General features: G+C 41.7%; 1 protein-coding gene across 2 annotated transcripts in view; it reads right to left on the bottom strand.

The window, feature by feature from the left end:
- The window catches only part of myocd (myocardin), a 438,360-nt gene that overhangs the window by 165,356 nt on the left and 246,316 nt on the right, over positions 1-26,688 (bottom strand). For both annotated transcript variants that reach the window (XM_055653695.1, XM_055653690.1), the window contains exon 4: positions 19,957-20,202. In XM_055653695.1, the coding sequence (XP_055509670.1) occupies positions 19,957-19,959 (3 nt within the window). In that variant the 5' untranslated portion in view covers positions 19,960-20,202. The remainder of the gene's footprint in view (positions 1-19,956; positions 20,203-26,688) is intronic.

Genomic DNA, 26,688 nt, shown 5'->3' with positions numbered 1-26,688 from the left:
CGTTACTGAAATGTGATGGGTTTTATGCTCAGATGCCAGACAGACCCATTCAGGTGATTTATTTTCCACCGTTGCTGTATTCTATAACAGCAGATTACTTGAAAACCACTTGTTACTGCAGTGCAAACTTTCAACAATATATTGTTAGTTGGGTGCCATATTTACTTTGATCTGACCTTATCCACTTCAGGGTCAGTGCAGCCAACTGCAGACCACATGCACGATCTCAGCTATCCCAGCTGCTACCCCCATCTATAAATATCTGATTGCTCTTTCATGTTTCCAAGTTTTTTCTTTCCAAAGGACTCCTGCTCAGTATTTGGAAAAAGGTCATAATTGACAGTCTAGAACAACTGTTCCACAATAACCCTGACTGGCCTGACGCAAGGGCAACGACATGCCAGTGAGACGGACGAGAATTTGAGGACTTTGAAAAATGTATCTGGGTGACGCTAACATAGACCACGGAAATGATTCTCCCGCTAGAGGAAATGACATTACAGTGAGATGAGTGACATAAACTGAATGTGGACGAGTAGGCACCTGACAGAACTGGAACGAGGAAGGTCCAGATATATTACATGTCTTCCATAACTATTCCTCAGAAGGTATAAATCGAGCTTGTGTGACAGTGTATTTCCTGGCTGATCTGCTAACAAGGGATAAGTAAATTCAGTATTTTTTTCTCAATCATATTCAGAGATCAAAAAATCATGGTTGTCTTAAAAAAAGGGAGAAAATCATCTTTGGTCACAAAAGATATCCATGAGGCTCAGGCTCTGAACTTAATAGATGCTGGAGTCAACTCAGCAGGCCAAGCAGCATCCCTGGAGAGAAGGAATGGGTGAAGTTTTGTGACATAACATCGCCCATTCCTTCACTCGAGATGCTGCCTGTCCCTCTGAGTTACTCCAGCATATTGTGTTTATCTTCAGTGTAAACCGGCACCTGCAGTTCCTTCCTACACATTTCGTCTGAACTTAATATCTCACTACATTCGCTTCAACAGAGCAAAAGGTGTAGATGTAAGTAATAAGTGGCCGGTTATGTTTAATATGTTTAATGGTAGTAACTAAAGACTACATTTATTACCCCATCCATTTACCACCATTCAAAGCAAAGTAAAGCACTCCATTACCCAAATTGGTGAGCCACGGGCAATATTTAATTCTGAGATTCACGAAAGGAACAGAGAAACAATGTCCACAAAAATGCTGGAGAAACTCAGCGGGTGCAGCAGCATCTATGGAGCGAAGGAAATAGGCAACGTTTCGGGCCGAAACCCAAAGGAAATAGGCAACGTTTCGGGTCGAAACCCGGAAGGGTTTCGGGCCGAAACGTTACCTATTCCCTTCGCTCCATAGATGCTGCTGCACCCGCTGAGTTTCTCCAGCATTTTATGTGTACCTTCGATTTTCCAGCATCTGCAGTTCCTTCTTAAACAGAGAAACAATGTCAATGGGCTTTCAGGCTTTGTTTCTGTGGCTTCCTGTCAAAGCAATTGTTGCAAATTGGGAGACATTTAATATTACCCACAGTAATGTACTCAGACTCTTTTGCCTGGTCTCCCAAATCTAAAGTATACATAAAAGATGACGTGTTGAAATCAAAGACAAGCTGCTTTGTAAATAAGCCGTGGCATAATGTTTACTGAGTAAGCGGGAATCGGTGCCCTTCATCGTTCCGGTATAATTTGTTATTCATGTCTTTTGTTGGCTATCTGAAACAATAACAATCTGTTTTTGAAACTGTTCCCCTGAATTTTCTACACTGCTGTTTCAAGTTATGTTGGCATCTGCACTTAATTCAGTGCCTATATCAAAGTAAGATCAACCTGAGAAACATGGATTTGGATATAGAGTTCACCTTTACATATCGTGTTGGCCACAGAAGGGAAATTCACGGAGACGACAGTGGACTGGGAATTTAATGCAATCTTCAAACGCTGTCGACCTGCATTTTTAAGGAGTGTGATCTTCATCAGACAACCTCTCGTCCTGGCGATAACTCTACTTCAGCCGAATGCAAGTTATCGGCCAGCTTCCCGCAACTTTATTCTCACGGTGTTCCAGCTGGCAACCAGGTGGAAATGAATAGTTTATAAAAGAACTGCATGAGTTGCCCCTCCTGCTGGTTGCTCATGGGAGAGCAAGCAGCTATTTCACTGTTCTGGGAGAACCCCAGATTATCCAGTTCCATGACACCAACAGATGAAAGAGGGAAGAACAGCTAGGAGAAGAAACAGCAAAAAGTGAAAATATCCAACCAGCCCCAAATTGTTGGATAGCAATCACACCTCGTCACTGAAATATGTACACAAAACCGGTTGAAAGTTATTATGGCGGTGAATTACAGCTTTTGGCTTTTGCATAAAGTTCAGTGTAGCTGTTTAAATAAATAAATGTTTTTGGCAAGAGAGTGCTGCACTTAAGCCTTTATAGGTGTACCTGATACTCTAGCTGATGCCCGATTGTCTCTTCAACATGTGGTCCATAGAAAAGTGCCAAGATTAAACCCAAAGTCTTGTTACCTCCTTTGATTCATCTCTGTGAGAGGCAGACCCTGCTGCTCTTCAGTACTCATTGTGGTTCACTAAACTCCCTTATGTAGCACACCACTCAGTCTGCAATAATCCACACTTTGCACTGCAGTCCATGAATGATGGGTTTATGGATTTGGTACAGAACTCCTTTGGTAGAGGGAGTATTGATAGTGTTATCAAATGTTCATATATGTACATTTACACAGACCCTGTACAAAGTTATGAAGATCTTAATAATATGTAATGATTTTATCAAAACCAAAATTAATTGGGTATGTTGCTGTGAATTAAGAATATCATAATATAATTATGAAACATATATAACTATGTTATGTATTAATCATTTAAATATAGCCTGAACTTTAATTCATATATATATATATACACCCTAGCACTGCAAGATATCTTAGGGTAAATATGATAACCAAAAACAGGTGCAAAAGTCATGACGCTGGTTTAATCTGAACCCTTTACTTCCAATGGAGACGTTTAATTCTGTTTGCTAATTACTGTGGTTCATGACTTTCTTTTCTGTTTTAGCCAAGGAGGAACACAAGAAGATGAGAAAACTTGGGAAAGTTAATGGGAATGTCATGAGGATAATCTGTGTTACAGTCATGGAGGTGATGGATGTCCTAAGTATTATGCACAGAGCCTCTTGCCCAGAGTAGGGGAATTGAGGACCAGAGGACATAGGTTCGAGGTGAAGGGGGAAAGATTTACTAGGAATCTGAGGGGGTAACCTTTTCACACAAAGGGTGGTGGGTGTATGGCACAAGCTGCCAGAGGAGGTCGTTGAGGCTGGGACTATCCCACCATTTAAGAAACAGTTAGATAGATACATGGTTTAGACAGGTTTGGAGGGATATGGACCATGCACAGGCAAGTGAGACTAGTGTAACTGGGACATGTTGGCCGGTGTGGGCAAGTTGGGCCGAAGGGCCTGTTTCCACACTGTATCACTCTTTGACTCTCTGACTCATATGAAGGGAGATAAATCTCCCCGACTGATCAGATTTCATATGTTCATAGGAGTGATAGGAACAGAATTAGGCCATTCGCTTCATGACAATTAAATTGACTCTCTCTTGACTAATCAAGTCTACTCCACCATTCAACCATGGCTGATCTAACTCTCCCTCCTGATATCCCCATTCTCCTGCCTTCTCTCTATAAACCCTGACACCCGTACTATCTATCTCTGCCTTAAAAATATCCATTGACTTGACCTCCACAGCCTTCTGTTGCAATGAATTTTGCAGGTTCACCACTCTCTGATTAAATAAATAAATCCACTCTACACAGGCCTTTGACGAAGGACATTTCTCCAGGGATATTATGAGAAGCTAGAGAGGAAATTACAGGAGTCCTGACTAGGATGAATAAAATATCAATAGACACGGTTGAGGTGTTGGAAGACTGGAGGGTGGCTAATATTGTGCCTTTATTTAAGAAGGGCTACAAAGAAAAACCTGGGAACTATCGACATAAATCATGCTAGGTTTAGAGGTATAGACGCCTAATGCGGGAAAGTTGGACTAGCTTAGATGGGGCATCTTTTTTCATTGTACCGCTGCTGGCAAATTCATTTCACTAGTACTTTATGTGCAAGTGACAAATAAAACTTGACTTGACTTGGGTACTGATGTCCAAATAGTGGGAATTGTATATTGTGTGCGTGGAACTTGTGTGTTTTCACAACTGATACAACATTGGAGGTGCCCAGAACCTGTGTATTAAGAATCCACACTTGCACCCACTCTAAATTCAGAACTAGGCTGTGGTCCACATGCCCAGAGCCTGGAAAAGTAATTGGAGTTTATGGACAGACATCAACAATTCTCATTGCTTATTTCTGGTAAGGATCAGGCTGGATGATGTGGGGATTAGGTTGAAATTCAGAGCTAAGTTGTCATGAGTCCATGTGATATAAAATGTGTGTCCAAGAATTTGATGACAATTCAAAGCTTTTCAATGCTTCTCCGAGTAATGCATTAAAGGTTTCGTCCCACAAATAAACGGCACACACAATAGTTATACTAAGAGCAATTTAGAAATGTTCCTATGTTATATTAGCATATGTGAAACAAAAGTGTATTGTGGCCAATTTAATGCACAATTGGCATCAACCTATTAAAATGTTAATCTCTATTAAAATAGTAGGAACAAATAATTTGCAGGATTCCCAATTGCAGTAATGCAATGATAATTCTATAGTGTAGATGCGCTCTCTATATGACTATAAGATATCAAGTTTTCCATTAAACTTATAATGAAGGTCATCTGATGGTTTCAAAGAAATAAATTAAAACAAATAAATATATATTTAAACATTTAGATATTTTAATTTCATTTTCAGTTTGGAAGCGTGTTTTCTTTCCCTTGCGATAATATGTTCACTGTCTGTGTGGGAATATCTCTTTCCAAAGTCTCAATCTTGCCAATTGAGCCAAAATATGTAACCCAAAGACACAGTCTTGTTGCAGGGAACACTGTTCAATGCTGACTTTCCAAATCAAGTGAACCAGGATCATTTAGTGAGATAAATGTCAGATAACATGTGTTTTTATATTTTTCCCTCGTATATTTATTTACCTGCTGACAGGTACCACTTAGCAATACAGTGCAGTACAGTGGATCAAGTTGTCCCTAGTGTGTGTAGATAATGTTAGTGCGCATGGATCGCTGGTCGGTGCGGATTCGGTGGGCCGGAAGGCCTGTTTTCACGCTACATTTCTAAACTAAACTAAACTGTGTATCATTCACAATTGAAGTTAAAACAAGATCTTCACTTCTTCCTCAGAGTGGACATAATAAAAGATCTCAAGGAATTATGATGAAGAAGAACAAGGTGATTATCCTTGGTAACCTGTTTTAAATTTATCCACGCATCAACACTGTAGAAATGAAGCAGGGTTATTCTTAAGAACCACATAGTTTTTAATGGGAGCTTGCTGTGTAGAGATCAAATGTATGTATTAACAGTACGTTGAAAGTACTTAATTGACTAAAAACACAATTCAGGATGTTCAGAAGGTGGAAAGGCACATCTATCTGACTTTCTTTTTCTCTTTTGCTCTTTACGTGCAATTCTCAATAATATCTTACAATACGGTAATATTTCAATCTATCACGCTGTTTTTGTAAAGAAAGAGGAAACCAAAACTTTACTTATTCTCAACAAAGTACAAGAGAAATGCCAGCTGTTAGTCGCACCAGCCCCAACAATGTATGTCTGGAATAGGGAGAAAAGGTGCAAGATGTCAAAATAAAGAGACAGCATGTCACTTTTCCCTTGGTTTACCTAATCTAGAATTAAATCACCAAAATCTATTTTAGTTCTGAAGTGGCCTCTGTGTTTTAAAAGGTTCAAATTTGCTCAAAAACATTGTATGCTTCCAAATGTTTATTTAAATATTGCATTATACGTTCATAAAGCCTTAGAATGTATTCACCTTTGCTACGAGATTCTTTTGCTCAATGCTTTTAAAACATCCTGTCTTTTGATTATGTTTTAGAGTGAATTGTATCTGGAGATTGTTTTTCATGCTCATCCGTTATATGATGAACTGTCCACTCAGCTATTGACGATGGTCTGGCCTTTTCTCAGGTCAAGCCACTGCAATAAGAAAATTATTTGCCATAAGTTTGCATTACCTGCCCATTTTGTCATTGCCACAATTAAGGAGTAGGATTGAATTGAAACTTCAGCGTTATTCACATTGACCACAGCTTACACAGCTTTAATGGAGCGTATACAGAAACTACGTGTAAAGTTACGTTTGTCTGCCAAACTTTGATGAATATCATTCCCACATCATAACTAATGTTCCAAAAACCAGCACCAAACATAAGGTGAACTCACAGTGAGGTGAAAGAAGATGCGATTTCAGCATGAAATATTTTGGTTCAATTCCAAACTGTCTGACCTGTTTTTAAAACACCCATCCTGGCAGCTATTTAAGAAAACTGGATTGGGAATGAAAGCCTTTCAATTTATTATAAGCACAATGTGTGTCCGTTGAGTTTCACCGAACCCTTGGGCATTGGTGGCTACTGGTGCCATCTCCTGGTTCTCCAGTTAATTCATGATTCAAAAGCCTCTTTCAACTAGTAGAATTATACTTTGTTGAATTCTGAATTGGATAATAATGTGCACTAAAGATTCATTTGTTAAATAATTGCCACAGAAAACCTTTGCTTTCAATTAGTTCTGAAGATGGATCTCGACCTGAAACGTCACCTATTCCTTTTCTCCAGAGATGCCGTCTGACCCGCTGAGTTACTCCAGCTTTCTGTGTCTCTCCATGATATCATATGATATCGCTTTAAAGCTCCCTACACCCCATTTCACTTTTAGTCGTTAGTTCAAAGCAGGCAAGTAAATATTCTGTGCAGGTAAGCTTTTCAAACCCTTATCTGCTAAAGAGAGCGCAGAAGAGGAGTCAGGGAGAGACTTCCCTTAAAAATAGCCGCCTGGCCTCGGCTTAACACTCCCAAATGCCAGCACGGATGAAGTCAGGAACTCAAGAGATCAAATGGACCCACATGCAGCAATGCTGCACTAGGTCAAAGGATACCTATGACGTAAGTGCTTTCATTAGAATTTCTGTCAAATCAGCTCTCCCAATTATAGGCACGCAGAACCTTTAAACCATGTACTATGTGATCTTGTACCTCATTATTCTTTCGATCTTCACAGCACTCCTCCTCCCCCACATATTTGTCTTTCCAATGTGGGGGTCCAGCTAGAAATAAATTCTCCCGAGCCAGGAAACAAATCCAGCAATTCACAAACGGTTCGTTACAAACCTAGTCCTGCACAAATGGTCTACTACAGATATAGAGTTGTACAAGAAAGAACCGCAGGTGCTGGTTTAAATCAAAGGTAGACCCAAATGCTGGAGTAGCTCAGCAGAACAGATAGCATCTCTGGAGAGAAGGAATGGGTGACGTTTCGGGTCGAGTCCCTTCTTCAGACCCACCTGCTGCCTGTCCCGCTGAGTTACTCCAGCATTTTGTGTCTAGAATTGCACAAATGGGCTATACGACTCATAGAGCTACACACCATGGAAACAGGCCCTTCAGCCCAACTCATCCATGCTGACCAAGTTACCAAACTGAGCTAGTCCTGTGTCTGGTACTTAAGTATTAGTTTTAGACTCTAGTTTTAGACTCCCCTACCCTTGGGAAATAACTGTGGCTATTATCTTATCTATGCCCCTCATCGTTTCAATACCTCTATAAGGTCTCCCCTTAGCCTCCTACACTCCAGGGAACAAAAATAGACCAAGCCTATCCAGCCTTTCCCTATAACTCCAACCTTCCAGACTCAGTAACAATCTGATAAATCATTTTTGCACCATTTCAGGTTGAGTGACATTCTTCCTGTAGCACAGCAACAATAATTGGTTTGGTATGACTGCTAAATTGTCCCTAGTGTGTGCAGGGTAGTGTTATGTGCGGGGATCGCTGGTTGGTGCGGCTTGGTGTGCCGAAGGGCCTGTTTCCACACTGCATCTCCAAGCTAAACTATACTACTCCACTCAGTCTGCAGAAGGGGTTCAACCCAAAACGTCTTTTGTCCGTCCCATCCACTGATGCTGCCTGAGTTCCCCCAGCACTTTGCATTTTGCTTTATATCTAGCTGGCTAGTTTGCCAGTTTGCCCTGAACCTCATGTAATCCAATCTACCAGTATCTTGTCAAAGGTCTTGCTAAATCCCCTGTAGATAATGTCTATCATCTGCCCTCATCACTCTTCATGGTCAACTCTTTCCTCTCACCTATTCTCTCTCATATGCCTCCCTCAGATTCTCCTACACACACTTGGCACCAGGTACAATTACATTGCCAAGTAACACATTTTTTGGGGGGAAGTGGGTGGAGCTAGACCTCCAGGAAACCACAAGATCACAGGGAAAATGAACACACCTCATGCAGAGAGCATTGGGGGCTCTGGAATTAACCAAGTTGCCAGAGGTATGAAGAGAGGTGCTACCTAAAACACAATTATGTTACCTGAACTGAGATAAAACAAAGACTGGGCAACAGATTGTAATTAATTTGGTGCGTGTGTTCTGCTCATTGCACCACATTATTGAGACGAGGGTTTTGGGCCTTTTTAATGCAGGGACAAATAAAGCAGATTCTCAATCATTAAAGGTTATTAAAGGTCATATTAAACTGCAAGCTCTCCATACTTTCTGCCAGATGAACAAGATCCTGGTTGTCTTGGGCATTAGACAGAACCTTTATCTATACTGAAACTAATGTTTAATGCAAAAGCATAATATACTAGATGCCAGAAATCTGAACCAAAATTAGAAATCACTGATCTGATTGCACATGTTGGAAGAGAAACAGTTTGCAAGGTGTATTGGTAGTAAGGAAGACCAATGCAACGTTAGCATTCATGAATGTGCTGGCATTGGAGAGGGTCCAGAGGAGGTTTACAAGAATAATCCCGGGGATGATTGGGCTAATGTATGATGAGCATTTGATGGCTCTGGGCCTGTACTCGCTGGAGTTTTGAAGGATGAGAGGGTGCATCATTGAAACCCCCCGAGTAGTAAAAGGCCTGGACAGAGCAGGTGTGGAGAGCAGTGGCAGAAATCCCCCGGGGGGGGGGGGGGGGGGGGGGACACAAGTCCCCCCTCTGTTTTGAGAGGTGGGGGACGAACCCCCTCCCCATTTTTTGTCATCCAGATTTTAAAACCTGGTGAAATCTACGCTTTCCGCGAGACAGTGGGGGTGGGACTGCTGATCGAGGGCGCCGATTGGACGAGAGAGACGTCAGTCAGCAGGCAATGGGGGCGGGACATGATGATTCAGCGCGATGATTGGAGGAGGGAGGTGTCAGTCAGAGGCGGAAGTGGGGGGGTGGGACTGAGGATGGAGTGCGGTGATTGGAGGAGGGAGACGTGCTCAGGTCACAACCGCAGCCCTGGACACGGACCTGTGCCTCATCCACAACCAGGATCGATCCCAGCCGGCTCTCCGGCGTTGCAATCACTGCCGAACCGCCGCTGGACCATCCCCGTCCCCCCCCAAGTGCCCCCCCCCCCCCCCCCCCCAAGCCTGGGGGTGGCCAGAGACGTCGGGAGTCAGACGGGCACGGTGCTCCAAGGCCCACAGCCAGCGCAGAGAAGCAGCGCTAAACCCAGCTCAACTCTGCCTCTCCCGCCAGGTTAACCTACAGCCCTGCCTGGATAAGGGAAATATGGCCCAGGCTTACAGCCAGTGCGGAGAAGCAGAGCTAGCTCCACAGCTCCGTCAGTCCAGGCAGGGCTGTAGGTTAACCCGGCGAGACAGGCAGAGTTGAGCTGCATTTAGCACTGGATTGAGCTGTAATTACCGTTCACAAGGCCCACGGCTGAAGCCTTCGAAACCTCGCGTGTGTGTGTGCGCGCGCATGCGCTCGCGGCCGCCAAGAAATTGTGGCCCCTCTGTACCCCGGTCCCCTCCATATTTTGATAGCGATTTCCATCATTGGTGGAGAGGATGTTTCCACAAATGGGAGGGTTCAGGATCAGAGGGCACAGCCTCAGAATAAAAGGACATATCTTTATACAGGAGATGAGGAGGAATTTCTTTAGTCAGAGGGTGGTGAAACTGTGGAATTCATTGCCACCAACGGATGTGGAAACTAAGTCAATGGGTATATTTAAAGCGGATATTGACAGATTCTTTTTTAGTGAGGGTGTCAAAGGTTATGGGGAGATGGCAGGAGAATGGGGTTGAGAGGGCAAGATAGATCAGCCATGATTGAATGGCAGTTTATACTCAATGGCCAAATGGCCTAATTTTGCTCCTATGTTTTATGAACTTATGAAACCGAGCTAATGAGTATCTGCAGATGCTGCAATTCTGACATAAAAACAGAAAATTGGAGAAATAGCGGGTCACACATCTCAGTAGAAAGAGAGTCTGAGTTAATATTTCATGTCTGAGACATTTAATCAGAATAATTTCATTCCTATTATGGACCTAAAATGGCTGGATGCTTCAGCATGGAGTTATAATGTAAAACCAGTAATTGATACATTGGCAATTTTTAAATAGAAGTATTTCTTAGCCATAAATAAAAGCTGATTATTGTAAGCAAGGATTGCCAGCATGCTTCAAAGTTTATGGACTCATGTAAATCTGTTCAAAACATATTTGGGTACTTAAAACCTACTTTTAATATTGAATCTAAAAGGACAAATGGAATGTATCTCAATTCAATTTAAAAAAAGGTCCATTTAGACTAACTGCAGATTTTATATCCAGCTCATGATTCATCTACAGAGATAATTTTCAATGGGTTATCTGATACTTCTTCAAACATATTATTTTATGGGTTTTAACACAAATTGCAGACTGTGAGAAAAAAAATACAATAACACTTGTTTCATCAAGTGTGCCACCCATTAAACTGATAATAACTGTAACAGTATAGTTCTTACAAAATATAATGGAAGATCCAGTGTGCGAGTGTAACATTTGAGTGTGCAATGTGCATCACACCCTGTTACAGCACAGATGCAGGAAGGTGCCTGAAAGCTTCCCGACGGGCCGTGGATGTGGACTGCGAACGCAGCCGGAGGCCTTTATCGAGGCACCGTGGTCTCGATGTCTGACGGATCGCCACATAGGAGCCTGGGTCGAAGCCTGGGTTGGGCGAAGTGGTGGACGGGGCCCGTGGCTGGATCCCAGGTGGGCACCAAGGAGGCGTGAAGTTGGGCGTCGACAGGGGTGAGGCCTTGGTGGCGGCAGCGGTGAAGCCTCTTGACGATGGGGTCTCGGCGGTGGTGAAGCCTCGCGGGGGTGGCGATGCCTCATGGGTCGACCCGTGGTCGATGGTCGATGAGAGAATGGAGGACCACCATGAGGGGAGAAGGGAAGAACATTGGAGGACCTGGCGTGGGGGAACTGCTGTGGTGGGGGGAGGGGGGACAAAATGGCGAGCCGGCGTGCCTTGTCACTTTGTCAGCTCCGTAGGTGGCTGCTATTTGTACACATTGTGTACGCAAGCGAAGAATCTCACTGTTCCTCATCACACATGACAATAAAGTATTCCTATACCTAACATTCCAGTAGATCAATATCTGGCATCTTGCGCAACAGATACTGTCACTGGCTCCCACGCTCCCTTCCGGCTCAGTTCCCTTCCACTCTACTGATTCACAATGTCCCCTGTTTCCATGCTCCCTTCCCAATCATTGACTCCCCTGGTTCCAATGCTTCCTTTTCAAACTTTGGGACCCCATTCACGATGTTCCCCTTTCATTCATGGGGCCCCAGTCTCTGCACTTCCTTTCAACTTGTTTAGCAATCCTTAAACATTGGCTCCTATAATTGCTGGGACCCCAGTTTCCGCATTCCCTTTCAACCTACGAGTGCCTGCTTCCCGAGCATCTTTTAATCTCATGGGGCAATCATTTCAGCACATCCTTCCCACACACGAGAGTCCCAGATCCCACCCTTCCCTTTCCACCCACTTTCCATCCTCCGGCCACCATTCCTGCGCTTGCTTTCAACATATCTAACTCACTGGAACATTTATTATCAAAGTGTGCAAATCTGTAAGAAAAATGAATTAAAGGAGTATTGGGATGTTAATAGAAATAACATGCAATAGTCTGGAAAATCCGCCTGTCTGGCAGCACTAAAATCCCGAGTGTGTTGGATTAACAGAATATTATTGTACCATAGAACCAGATGATGTTAGTCCAGTTTTAGAAATCATGTCATTTGAGCAGAGTTGAATCATGTCCAAAAGATTAACAAAAATAGTTTATAAGGTGTATATACGTGACAAATTTGAATAACTGAATCAAGCTGTAATGACAATGATTTTGCTTCATTCACCAACTTTCAATGTTAGGAAACACCAGAAACACGAGTTTAGATGCATTTTGCATAACAGGTTCTCAGTGGCCATTTACTGGGAATTACTAGATGGCAAGTCACAATTTTCAGTTGTGGTCTTGTATACTCAGATAGCATTCTTAGTCTTCACCATTGCCACTAGTCAGAGGAAAAAACTCACAAATCCTCTTTTGTGGATTTAGATTACAGATACATTCCTCAACTTCTGCTTCTAGCTGTTACTTTCTTGATCTCCATCTGATGTTAGCCACTCCCATGGGCTCCGAGGTCACTTATTTCCACTCCAGCTTTGTTGGCTGTCACATGGCCAATGAAGCCAAGGTGGGAATTGGAGTCTCCTCCACAGCAGGGACATGGTTCTGGCCTTCACCTGGCCTCCAGATTCTCAATGCTATCCCCGATGGAGTCAGTATCTGAACTTGAAACCTTTTCACTGTCATAGAGTCAGAGTTAGAGAGTCATAACATGTGGAAATAGGCCCTTTGGCCCAACTTGCCCACACAAACAACATGTCCCATATGCCCCACCTTCCCATATCCTTCTAAAACTGTCCTATCCATGTACCTGTCTGAATGTTTCTTAAACGTTGCGATAGTCCCCGCCTCAACACCTCCTATTGGGCGGCACAGCAGTAGAGCTAATGCGTTTCAGGTTAAGTCCCTTCTTCAGACTGATTGTAGCTGGGGAGAGCTGGAAATGAGATGGGATGCAGAGAGGGGAGGTTTGATTGGCCTGGTGGGCGGACAAAGGCTAGAGGTTCAAGGAAGACTTTAATTTATACCCAATTTAGACATTAGACGATAGGTGCAGGAGTTGGCCATTCGGTCCTTCAAGCCAGCAACGCTCAATTAAAAACTAGAATATGTTGAAATAGCTGCTGACTGCTGGGCAGTGATTTCAATTCAAGATAATTTCATAGTAGTTCATGCTTCACTTTACAAGCTAATCAGATGCATCCAAATGCCACTAAAGAGTCAAACTGAAGTTCCTATACAGCTCAAAGCATGAGCTAAACAATAATCAACAGTATTAAATGTGGCTCCTCTGGAACGGGTTGAATTCTGAAAAGCCTAGTAAAATATTTAACCACAGTTTGCGAATTTTGCATTTACAATCTGCTGTTTTTCAATCGCACCTAACAATGTCTGAGAAAGCAAATATATCTGTCTGCTGCTGGCATCATTGTGTGGAAAGATCCATAATGTGGTTCATGGTGTAACACAATGAACAAGTCAGATGTCAACTTTACACAATCAACTTATTCTCACTAAACCATTCGATCGGAAACTCAGACTTTGCAAATAATTTCTATTTCAATGTTGTTTTATCCTCACTTTTCTCAAACACATCGCCTATCCCACAATGCACAAGAGTCGATTTATTACTTTGTTGTGCAGTCGCTATTTCTCTCAATCGCAGTGAAGACCACAGTCAAACAAGGATGCATTATTGCCGCATCTTTCCTGTGGTAATGTTACTCTTCACATCAAACAAATATACTCCACCAATACACATAACCTTCACACGAGTGAGAATTGTAGAAAATACTAGACTAAGTGGGGACCCGTTGGGTCCCATGTTCACACGGGAGGACTGGTCCCCAAACGCAATATTCCACCTCTCCACCAATTCCAGTATGACTCAAACCACTGAGAGTGTTTATTAGAACAATGCAGAATGACTACCAGTCACAGCAAAAGCAACATTTGGAATTGCATTCTACATTCAAAAAATCTTCAAAAGATAGGTTATACATAAAGTGTTTAAACGCCTGGGAATAATTCTGGACATAGTTATTGAAACCATTTTCATTTCTATGGTTGGTCATGGAAAATTAACTTACGTTAATACTTACCCACAATATATCTCTGCAACATGTAAACCCTGATATTCTAAAAATATTCCCAGCAGTGAATATCTGGAATTCCTTGGACTATTACTCCCCAGTTTAAGTGGCTTTTGAACACATCTGATTAGCTTGTGAAGTGAAACACTAGTGGTTAAGGGGTGACTTCTCCAGTCTGCACAAACTCTGAGTGGTCTGCATTGCAACTTTTTTTTTACATCATTTGGTTTTCGACAGCAAAGCTATCAGCACCTTTGGTAATGTCACACTCACCATCACGGACTGCCACTCAGATTCTGAAGCCATGAGTTGTAACGGAAAACACTCTGATATTTCACGAGTACTTATATCATAATCTTGTACATTATGTTCTGAAACAGTTTTTTATGCTTTTGTCACACGTTTCCATTCTGAGTGCCAAAAAAATCTGAGTGAAGTCATTCCTGACTCCACAAAGCTTATATATATATATATATGGGCTCATTCAGTGAACTTAAGAGATGAAGATTTACTTTATCACTTGGACAATAAAGCAGGACATAAAATATTAGGAAATAGAACTCCATTTTGCAAATTAATTGGCTTTTTAATCTTACCTCTATGTAGAGGCAGACACACACTTTTGTTAAGATAATGTTGAGTTATCCCAGAACGAGTTACTGCAAAATCTGGGAAATCCCATTAAATTTAATTGTTGAGATAAGGCTGAAGTTACAAACCTGAATGATAAAAAGGGTGAATATTTTTATATATTTAAAATTATGAAGGATATTAATAAGATGAATAAGGCAACAGCATTTCAATTGATGGAAAATGAGGATACAGTACGTTATTGATTTAAATGTTTCATGTTGAACGTATAGCGAGATTCTGTGGAATTCTGGCAGCGGAGGAATTGTGCATTCAATAGGGCATGGGGAAGTGGTGTAAGGGTGGCTACCAATGGGTTCATTCCTGAATCTCAGGACCAAGGTTGGGTTGAGAGGAGAAGTGGTTGAAATAGTCAACGGCCTCAGCTTGGTTTGATCCAGTGAGACCTCTGGCACGATCGCCTGCTGGCAGCCTCCTCCCAATAGCTGATAAATGCCCAACCCGCTATCTGCATGGTCATGTTTTTGAATGCTTTGACATGAACAAGCTCATTGACTCATAAAGATATGAAAATGTTGTTTAATTTTATTTAACATTTTGAAATCTAAAAAGCGCATCTACGCACTTTAAATCAATTAACGGCATCAAACCTAACTTAAGTAAATAATAAAAAGAAGCATAATTAACCTTTGCAGAGGTCAATATCTCCCATATGTTTAAATGGACACTGCAATACTTACAGTAAGTGAGATTTAACCTCATCAACATTTCTTTTAAAGGTGTCCTCAAAACTTTGAAGGGACAGAATGCATTATAGAACATTGGCTCGGCGTATTGTATGCTGTTCTTGTCATCCCATCACTGGAATCTGTGAGAGGGTGCGGAAGAGTAGGGTGGCATGGTGGCACAGCGGTAGAGTTGCTGCCTTACAGCACCAGAGATCTGGGTTTGATCCTGACTACAGATGCTGTCTGTACAGAGTTTGCACGTTCTCCCCGTGACCGCGTGGGTTTTATCTGGGTGCTCCAGCTTCCTACCATTGTCCAAAGACGTACAGGTTTGCAGGTTAATTAGCTTCAGTATAGATTGTAAATTGTCCGGATTGTTTAGGATAGTGTTAGTGTATGGGGATCACTGGTCGGCACGGACTCGATGGGTTGAACGGCCTGCTTCGAAACAAAATGAAACATCACATGCTGCAGCACTGGTAAGGCAAGGCAGTACCTTTACCACCTCAGGCAATTGAGGACATTCAGAGTGCCTCTGAGAATCCTCCAGTGCTTCTACTCAGCGGCTGTGGAAAGCATCTTGTCCGGAAACATCACAATTTATTTTGGGAACTGCTCTGCCCAGGACAAGAAGGCTCTGCAGAGGATAGTCCGCTCGGCCGAACGCACTATGGGAACTACACTCGCCCCCCTGCAGGAACTATACAACAGGAAGGTGCAATTCCAGAGCCAACAAGATCATGGGAGACCCCCTCCACCCAGCAATGGACTGTTCCTGCTGCTACGGTCAGGCAAACGCCTCCGTTGCCACGCTGTGAAAACGGAGAGGATTAGAAGGAGTTTCTTTCCAGAGGCAATCAGGACTTTAAACTCCTATCTCACCAGGGACTAACTTTACTGCACCGATTTACTGTTGTGTGGTGTCTTTTTTAAAATTGCTGTTTTTTTTTTTTTTTCCTCCCACAAATATGTAATATGTGAATATGTGGTTCTGTTCCATTCTGTTTTGTGTTTTTTTTGCACAATCCGCAAGCATTGCCACTTTTCATTTCACTGCACACATCTCGTTTGTGACGAAAATAAACTTGACTTGACTTGACTTGTTGTAACTAAAACTAAACCAAGAGTTTTACCAGGATTAGACGGCATTAGTTATAATGAGAGGTTGGACAAACTAGAACAGTTTTCTCTGGAGAATTGGTGGATGAGAGATCTGTTAGAAATATATTAAATTATGAAGGGAATAGATAGGACAAACCTTTTACTCAAGCTGGAAATGTCAAAGACAAGAGGGCGTAGCTTTAAAGTCAGAGTGAGAACATATAGAGAGGATGTGTAGGGCAGGTATTTTTATTTAGAGGTTGGTGTGTCCCTGGAACATCTGCCAGGGGTGGAAGTGAAAGCAGAGACTATTAGATATGCACTAGCAAATGAAGGGAAAAGTGGGATATGGATCACATGTGGGCAGAGGAGCTTCATTTCATTTGACATTGTGCTCTACATAGACATTGTTGTCCAAAGGACTGGTTGCACTGCTGCACTGATCTATGTTCTAACGCAGTCCTTTGTAAGTTGGGCACAAGGATGGTGACTGCCTGGTTTGGCAACAGGCACTGATAACGAGATGTAATTTCATGTTCATTTTATATTAAGCACTTTTCTGAGGAAGGGTCAGTCCCAAAACCTTCACTGTTTCACTTTACATAGATTCTGTCTGACCTGCTGAGTGTTTCCAGAATACTCGGCATTTATTTCAGATTTCCAGTATTTATAGTTTTTCAATTTTCACCATGATCATATTTACAATGTCAGAAATGTTTTCAGGAAGTCTTTAACCCGATCTTGTAGATTTTTGTCTCCTTCTGCAACACTGCTAATTGAGTGTAGGATTTCATTAAAAAAACTATCAGGCAGATCCAAGGTGGGGTAGCGGTAGAGTTGCTGCCTTACAGCGCTTGTAGCGCCAGAGACCCAGGTTCAACCCTTGCTACAGCTGCTGTCAACACCGAGTGTGTACCTTCTCCCCGTGACCACGTGGGTTTTCTCCGAGATCTTCGGTTTCCTCCCACACTCCAAAGACGTGCAGTTTTGTAGGTTAATTGTCTTGGTATAAATGCAAAATTGCCCCTGGTGTGTAGTGTTACTGTGCGGGGATCGCTGGCCATGTGTGGACTAGGTGGGCCGAAGGGCCTGTTTCCGCGCTGTATCTCCAAACTAAACTAAACTAAAGGTTATTAAAATCTCAGTTTAATAACTGATGTGATACCAGTGCAGTGTAAACATGGAAAGGGATTTTAAATGGTGTCAGTCATATTATATTTTACAGCAGGTTTTTGTATAAACCTTCTTTAACAAAAATGTTGTTTTGTTTTTGAATTGGGCACAAGGCACATCCACACTGAATCCATTCAAAGAGTGTTAGAAAGTGATGCTGGTTAAACATTTGTGGGTGGGGATAAGAAGATGTCTCTACACTAATCAGTGTGCCATCATTAGACTGATAATGGCAGTAATGTCCCTTGGCTCAGGGATGGCATTAAAACCTCGGAGCTTGAAGGTTGTGGGTCCACAGATACAAAAATACAGTCTAGTCTAACATATCAGAACTACATTTATTCAGGAATTGTTCTTTTTATGAGATTTTAAAGACACAAGACATTTTAGGTGAAATTATTCAGTGAACACTAATAGAAATACACAAATGTGAAGATGGGATTCCTTTCTTATCTAATACACCTATAACAAATTACCTGCTCATTTAGCTTATTGCTGTATGGAACATCTCTGCTACATACTTAAAACACACATATTCTCTTTTCCAAACCATTTCATTGCAGGAAACTACTTTAATTACACTTTGTGTATCAAATTAGGATCGTGTAACAACCTGCAGAGATGCACACAGAGTGTGTTATCATCATATAATGTGGAGTTTCTTGAGGCAAATGTTTAAAGATCAGAACTGAATCTGACAACGGCACATAGTCATGTTACAGCTAACAGGCTGATAACATCAGTGGTAAAATACTCGTTGAAAGATAAGTTAATTGAAGATTAAATTTCTTAAGCACCAAGCAGAGCCCTGAGGAAGACAAATGTACTGAATTAAAAAATCACTGACCTCCAAGAATTTCTAATCAACTCAATAACACAGATCCAAGTAGTAGTCAATGTGTTACTATCAATATTTGCACTAAAAGAACTAACAATGTTTAACTTTGTAAGACTGCTTTAATCAAACCTTCCCATTTTATTTGCAGTAATGAAAGAAAATAAGTTGTGCAAAGGAGACTGTCAACAGGAATGCTGTGCTGAACTATAAATGACACGGAGATTGTAAAGTTCCTGTCTTCAATAAACTGCTGGATTGATAATCTATATTTCTATTGAAAATAATTCTCCAAGATTAGTCTTTGATGCTTTGCATTAATTGCAAACAACCTTCCATTCCATTTAAATTTTAGGATGGGAAAATAACTTTGCCACACACATTCATAGATACATTGATACTGAGACAATAGGTGCAGGAGTAGGCCATTCGGCCCTTTGAGCCAGCACCGCCATTCAATGTGATCATGGCAGATCATCCACAATCAGTACTCCGTTCCTGCCTTCTCCCCATATCTCTTGATTCTGCAAGCCTTAAGAACTCCTTTGAATGCATCCAGTGAATCAGCCTCCACTGCATTTGAGGCAGAGAATTCCACAAATTCACAACTCTCTGTGTGAAAAAGTTTTTCCTCATCTCAGTTCTAAATGGCCTACCTCTTATTCCTAAACTGTGATCCCTAGTTCTGGACTCCCCCATCATCGGGAACATGTTTCCTGCATCTAGCGTGTCCAACCCCTTAATAATTTTATACGTTTCTATATGATACCCTCTCATCCTTCTAAATTCCAGTGAATACAAGCCCAGTCGCTCCATTCTTTCATCGTCTGACAGTCCCGCCATTCCGGGAATTAACCTCGTGAACCCACACTGCACTCCCTCAATAGCAAGGATGTCCTTCCTCAAATTAGGAGAGCAAAACTGCACACAATACCCGAGGTGTGGTCTCACTAGGGCCTTGTACAATTGCAGAAGGACTTCTTTGCTCCTATACTCAACTCCTCCTGTTATGAAGGCCAACATGCCATTCACTTTCTTCACTGCCTGCTGTACCTGCATGCTTACTTTCAGTGACTGATGTACAAGCACACCCAGATCTCGCTGTACTTCCTCTTTTCCTAACCTGACATCATTCTGATAATAATCTGCCTTCCTGTTCTTGTCACCAAAGTGGATAACCTCACATTTATCCACATTAAACTAGTTGACGTTTGTCATGCAAAACCTCACGTCCACTTTTCTCCATACAACAAAATATATCCTACCATTCTTCCGCTCGGTGAGAGGTGGGAGTGCTTGGTCTGTCTGCACAGGCAGATCCTTCATCTCGCTGGTCAGACAGTCGCTTGTAGGATCGCAATCTTCTGTCTTCCGATGAACCGGATCAGAATTCTGGTCCACCCCCTCATTGTCGATCACTCCATTCAACTTGCTGGGAGTGGGAATCAGTTCTTTCACTTGCTCCACTTTGAATATCTCAGCTTAACAAGATTCATCAAAGTTAAGCAGACCTGAAAAATGAAATAGAAGTTACTGGGCAGTTCAGTGTTTCTGTTGGTTGTTTTATATTCAAGAATAACATGCATTTCTATTCCTTGTTAATGCTTAGTTTATGCAGCAGAGCATCTATTTATAATGCTGTGTCAGCCTTGACTTAGAGGATGAGGAGGAGTATGGATGGAGGGTGTTTGTCTTGGCACCCAGGAAGCAGTCAGAAATAAAGACAATTTACTCAGATTGCTTGGGCAGAGATCCTTGTGAAGGATATCTGTCATTTAACACTGAGAGACGAATATAATACTGGTATTAAGGGATTAGAATTTATTACAGAAAACAAATCGACTTCTCCCAATAAAACAGAGTAATCTCTTGAAAAATATGTCCCGTGCAGGATAGTTATATGCAAATTATGCACATTGGACGAATCTGCCGTCCTCAGTGCGATTGTCAGATTAAGTTACAGGATATTACCCAATTATCTCCATTCTGGGCATAGTCACTGCACTAAATGTTGCCTTTATATAATACCCTCTCTGGACCAACTCTGCCTATTCTCACTTTATAGCAACCCAATAACTGTAAGGATCTGGCACAATAAAACAACTCAGTAATTTAAATGTTACAAGATAATGGAAAGTTAGACCGTCAAGCCCCGGCAACGGGTCTTGGAACTGCTTCTCTTTCCACAAACACTGCCGGACAAGCTTTTTGCATTTTCCCTTTGATGTCAAATCAAGTAGAATTGAGGCAGGGTTGGATATGTGTGTTTTTTTTTCTATTATTCGTTTTTGCTGAATAAATTATTTGAAAACTTTAAAAGGTGTTGACATTGCAGTGTGCATGATTACGACGAAAACTGGATTTGTATGTCGTAAATTACACTGAAGGACTTGATAATCTCTGCTCTGGGATTTGGGACAGGATGAGGAAAAGCAGGCTTATGGAAATCCAACCACACTGCCTTCCAATGACGGAATGGGCTTTGGTATTTCTACATCTTAGTGCCCATTTTCAGATTATAAATCTCCAGCCTAAGAGCTCAAGGAACTGACACTTCTGCTCAAAATAGGCATCGCGTAAGGAAGACAAACCAACAAAATTTAAGATTTTGCACAATGTTTCAATATAAGATTCCTTTAAAAATAAAATCAAAATAAACTTTATTCAGAATAAAAAATATATACAAAACAAAAAATATGCAAGGATTCTTCCGACATTGTTGGGGGGGGGGTACATATATTTGCATCATATCATAATGTTCACTAATATTTTGCCCGGCACCCTTGCCACTCATGAGGCCAACTGGGGTGATATCCCTTCCCTCGTTTGAGGGGTGCCTCCACCACACCCTTCCCCCCATGTCAAGCAGCGGAGTGACTCTAGACTGTGGTCCTCCCCCATAGAGTCTTGGCTTTGGCTGCACCGAGCTTCAGTGTGTCCCTCAGTACGTACTCCTGCAGTCTGCAAAGGGCCAGTCGGCAACATTCCCCGACGGACATCTCGCATTGTTGGGAGATCAACGAGTTTTGGGCAAAGCAAAGAGCGTCTTTCACAGAGTTGACCTTCCAGCAGCACTTGACGTCCGACTCCGAATGTGTTCCTGGAATCAGTCTGTAAATCACAGTCCTCTGTTATTGGGCTGTTCAGGATAAACCGTGACTGGGTTCCTTGCAAACATCTCCAGACTCTCTTTGCAAATCCATTAGTTCATAAGTGATAGCAGTAGAATGAGGCCATTTGGCCCATCAAGTCTACTCCACCATTCAATCATGGATGATCTATCTCTTCCTCCTAAGTCTATTCTCTTGCCTTCTCCCCCTATAACCTCTGACACCTGTACTAATCAAGATTCAATCTGATTCAAACCCTGCCTTAAAATATCCACCAACTTGGCCTCCACAGCCTTCTGTGGCAAAGAATTCCACAGATTCACCACCTTCTGACTAAAGACATTTCTTTTTCATCTTCCTAAAAGAACGTACTCTGTTACTCCACACTCTGCAAAGAGGTGGGCAACCATCTCCTCTCCATAACAGCTGCCCTGAGGGCAGTGTGCGCTGGTGGTGAGGTTTCGACGGTGCAGGAAGGATCTGACTGGGAGGGTCCCTCTCACTGCCAGCCAAACCAGGTCTTGGTGCTTGTTGGTGAGTTCTGGCCTTGCTTTCTGTGAAGCTGAAGATTGAAGCACAAGTTACAGTTCATTCCGTGCTGCCTACACTTTTACAATGTTTGCTGTTCACAAGACGAGCATGCCCTGTTTGGAATGTGTTTCTTTCAATGCCCAATCATTTTTATAATTAAGATTGGCCAATTATATCTTGTAGCGAGTGAAGTTTTAAAAATATACATTCGATTCTTGTCTGGAATTAATTTTTTAAGGAATCTCTAACTGACAGCACTGTGACCATCTCCCCTGCTTTAAGGAACAGTTCTGGACATTTTATTTCTTGCTCAGAAATAACTGACAGGCGTTCCTTCAACTTAAAGTTCTCCGACTTTGTTTGCAGTGTCTATTTTTAAGCACAACGTTAATTTACAATTTCTACATAATTTGATTACATTTATTTGAAATTCCTGACCACATTTAAGAGGAGTGGAACGTGCCTCACTTCAGGATTTGCTGCCAACATATTAATTTACAGACTCTTAAAAGAGCAGGTCTTGTACAGGCTCCAGCTTGCCATAAATATTAATGCCACTGTATTTGCTTTTCTGTGCTCTTTAAGAGAGCCATCATTAGTCCACGAAACACATCATTTAAGATTTCATTCCGCAGACCGTTATTTTACACAGATTAATCAATTTCATTAATACTTTAGATCTCTACGTTACCAGGTCTCCGGCTGAATGGAGACTCCTCGCCCACATACAGATTCGACAACACATACTGATTATTTCTCTGTAGACCATCTGATTGTGAACTAATCATGTGGAAACCTGGACTGGAAGACCATTGATTGCATACGTTGATTCAGAACCTGTAATCAGCCAGTATGCAGATGCTCGCTTTCACACAAGGTTCATTCAGTTTCTGGCCAATAATGGGGACCATAACCCTGAGTTGAATCCAGATCACTGAAGTGAGTTAGCAGCCCCTAGAAAAGTTGGTGATAAGTTAGTCGTCTTCAGTACAATCTTAAGTCTGACCTTTGCCTGCAGCACAAGCACAGTAACTAAGCCTCAAATGTTTAAATAGTCCTGGTTCTACTGTACAACCCACTGTTTGTCTCTGTTGAACTTTCGATGGAAGTACACTGCTTCTGCGTATAATGCAATTTTATACTTTATTTTCGTTATCTACCATTAAATTCATAATGATATCAAATTTATCACTTCAATTCTTTTGAGCATGTATTTTGAGCTCTAATAATTAAGATGGCACGTAGAATAATTTCAAAACATTTGACGAAAAACAATTGACATGGACTGGACACAAGAATTAATAATACCACGAAAAAAAAATCAATAGCTAAGTTCTGATGTTACTGCAGATGAAGGATGCCATGTGGAGAGAGGAGAGAAGGGATCTGGAATTTGCAGAGGTCCAGGCTTGGAAGGTTTGCCAGCTGCCACCAGCGATGAGCACCATGGCACCACACTGATGCCAAGGCACCAGATGGAACTGTGATACACCAATGCTACAAGTTCCCAAAGCATAACATGCTCATTGTTTGTGTCTGTGTTATGAGAAACATGAACCAAGATTGAAAGACTCAATTTAAAATTCTTAGAGCAGGTTTTCTTCTACTTTGGCCTTTCCAATAATTTTGCGGAGGAGGCTGATGAGGTGCATATGATCATGTCGGATTTTGGAAAGGTAAATAGAGTCTGATTGTCCACTTTATCAGACAGTTTAAAGACAAGGGCATAAGAGTAATTGATATAGGCGATGGTGAAATGAAGCCTCAGCAACTTACTACCTATAAATGGGTGCGAGTCAGGACTTTCAGAAGACAGCCAAGGGGAAATTGTTTGCAGGGCTCTGAGGAAATGGGATTGTATAGTTTTCTCTAAAAGGAACCATCATGGAGTCACTTGGCTGTGACTAAGTCACTACCTTAACGAGTCTACGATTCTACAAATTGCTATTTAACTTACTACTGATTAAACTGGACTTTATTATTGACATTTTAATTTGGGGATTCGAATTTAATTTCTGAACAAGAAGGAAAATGCATCTCAGATGTGTTAAAAGAAAACATCAATGTAGGGAATGAGGGGATTATTTCATGTTTGTGGCATTTCTGCATTTTCTCCTTACTTACAATGCTTACAATATCAATATTTGCAAAAATACTGATTATGTTTCATAGGTATCCTCAATTGTACTTATTTACATTGGGAAATAAGATCAGAAAATGCTGGAAATTGTCCATAGGCCTATCAACATTTGGAACAAGAAAATATGGGTTAATGTTTCAGTTTGAGGCCATTTGTTAAAGCAAATAAGGATTTCTGCCCAAAGCAACAACGAGCTGCTCATACTGTTGCTGGACCTGCTGTTTATTTCCAGATTTTGCAGTTTTTTAACTCTAAATATATGAAAGGATCAAATTGTTTACGACGCACAGATGCCACTTTCGAAGATTTTTTTTTTCCGCTCTGCTTTAAAAATCATTTTTGCCTTTGATCTGTCAGGTCAGATGCATTTGTTAATGAGTGATAAACTCTGCAGATAACTCAGCAAAGGTCAAATGCAGTTGTCTTTTGTAAAATAAAAAGCAGAGGAGCGATGGCTGAATGCAACAATTGCTGGAGATTGCCATAGGCTCCAAAATCACACCAAACGTATCAAAAGCAACAGTTTTGCAATGATTTTGTTCATTTTTCTAAATTTATATTCAAGAAGGATCCTTTGAAAAGTTGAACAAGTTTGACAAGCATCTTCATTACTAATTTAGACACACAACCCTCGAGTAACGCAGCGGGATAGGCAGCATTTCTGGATAGATGTTTCGGGGCGAGACCCTTCTTCAGATTTATTCAAAACTCCCTTGTTGCTAATTTGTTTCTTGTTGCTAAGTCGCTGTTGCTCCCTTGTCAAAATTCTTGTCGCCACTGATGTGAAACAAGGAACCCTGCAGAACGGCATGCCGCGAGCAGGAGACTGATTGGTTACTGATGCCCTCAGAGATCACAACTCCACCAGGCAACTCCACAATCAAACAGTAAATTGATAGCATCAAGCAGATGGCTTTTCACATTCTCATTATTTATCTCAGTCTGATCAGCCTGTGCTCGCCTGCACTCTAACAATGAGCCCAACATAAGCTTGAGTAAATAGATGTGGCACGGTGACGCGGTGGTAGAGTTGCTGCCTCACAGCGCTAGAGCCCCGGGTTCTATCTTGACTACGGGTGCTGTCTCTGCGGAGTTTGTACGTTCTCCTCGTGACCTGTGTGGGTTTTCTCCGGGTGCTCCAGTTTCCTCCCACACTCCAAAGACGTACAGGTTTGTAGGTTGATTGGCTTCCGTTAAAATTGTAAATTGGCCCTAGTGTGTCGGAGAGTACAGGGATCACTGGTCGGCACAGACTCGGTGGGTTGAAGGGCCTGCTTCTGCGCTGTATCTCTAAACTAAACTAAACCTCATCGTCCAAATGGGCATTGAACATAGAACAGTACAGCGCATGAACAGACACTTCGGCCCATAATGTTTGTGCTGAACATGATGCCTTGTTATACTGAGCTCATCTGCCTGTACATGATCCCATCAGTCTGAAGAAGGGTCTCGACCCGAAACGTCGCCCATCTCAGTTGTATAATATCACACAGTAGGAAAACAAGCACTACAAGTTATTGGTCAACCCAGCAGTTTGTGTCTATCTTCAGTAGGAAGAAGAGTTCCAACCCGAAACGTCACCTATTCCTTTTCTCCAGAGATACTGCCTGACCTGCTGAGTTACTCCAGCAGTTTGTATCTATCTTCGGTATAAACCAGCATCTGCAGTTCCTTCCTGCACTACAAGTTATTTCTGCAATTAATTCTTATGCGTATGATCATCATTTTGATATTTCTTGTTTTCTACCGTTTTTACGTTGAGAAAATGTAGCAAAGATTACAGATATTAAGACTTAGTATATCAGAGGAGGGAAGCATACATGAATGTCTCATTTTAAAGTTTGTCTTGAAATATTCTGATTTAATAAGTGTTTGAAAAATGCACCATTAGGCTAGGGGAATTATGGAATGCTAATCCTTCAATGACTGGCTGATGTAGTAGGTATCGGACAGTGCATTCGCTATTTTCATATGCATTTAAAATGAGACCCAGTTAATGTAATGGATGCTTTATCTCTCTGTTGCTGACATAAATTTGGGAAGTCTCCATACACAGGGAAGGATCCACAAGAAAAACTGTCCCTAATTTGGCTTTCAATTTAGCAAAGCTTTTTCGGAGAAGTCACGTGAATGACCCTTGTGGTGAATGGAAAAGTACCATACAATTGTCAAATTTGGGCAAAATTCAATACTGTTGATACATGCCAACCAGTACT

This window comes from Leucoraja erinacea, chromosome 23, assembly GCF_028641065.1.
Source record: "Leucoraja erinacea ecotype New England chromosome 23, Leri_hhj_1, whole genome shotgun sequence".
NCBI classification, from domain to species: domain Eukaryota; kingdom Metazoa; phylum Chordata; class Chondrichthyes; order Rajiformes; family Rajidae; genus Leucoraja; species Leucoraja erinaceus.
The sequence above is the reverse complement of the archived record's forward strand: the minus strand, read 5'-3'. Positions and strand labels throughout refer to the sequence as shown.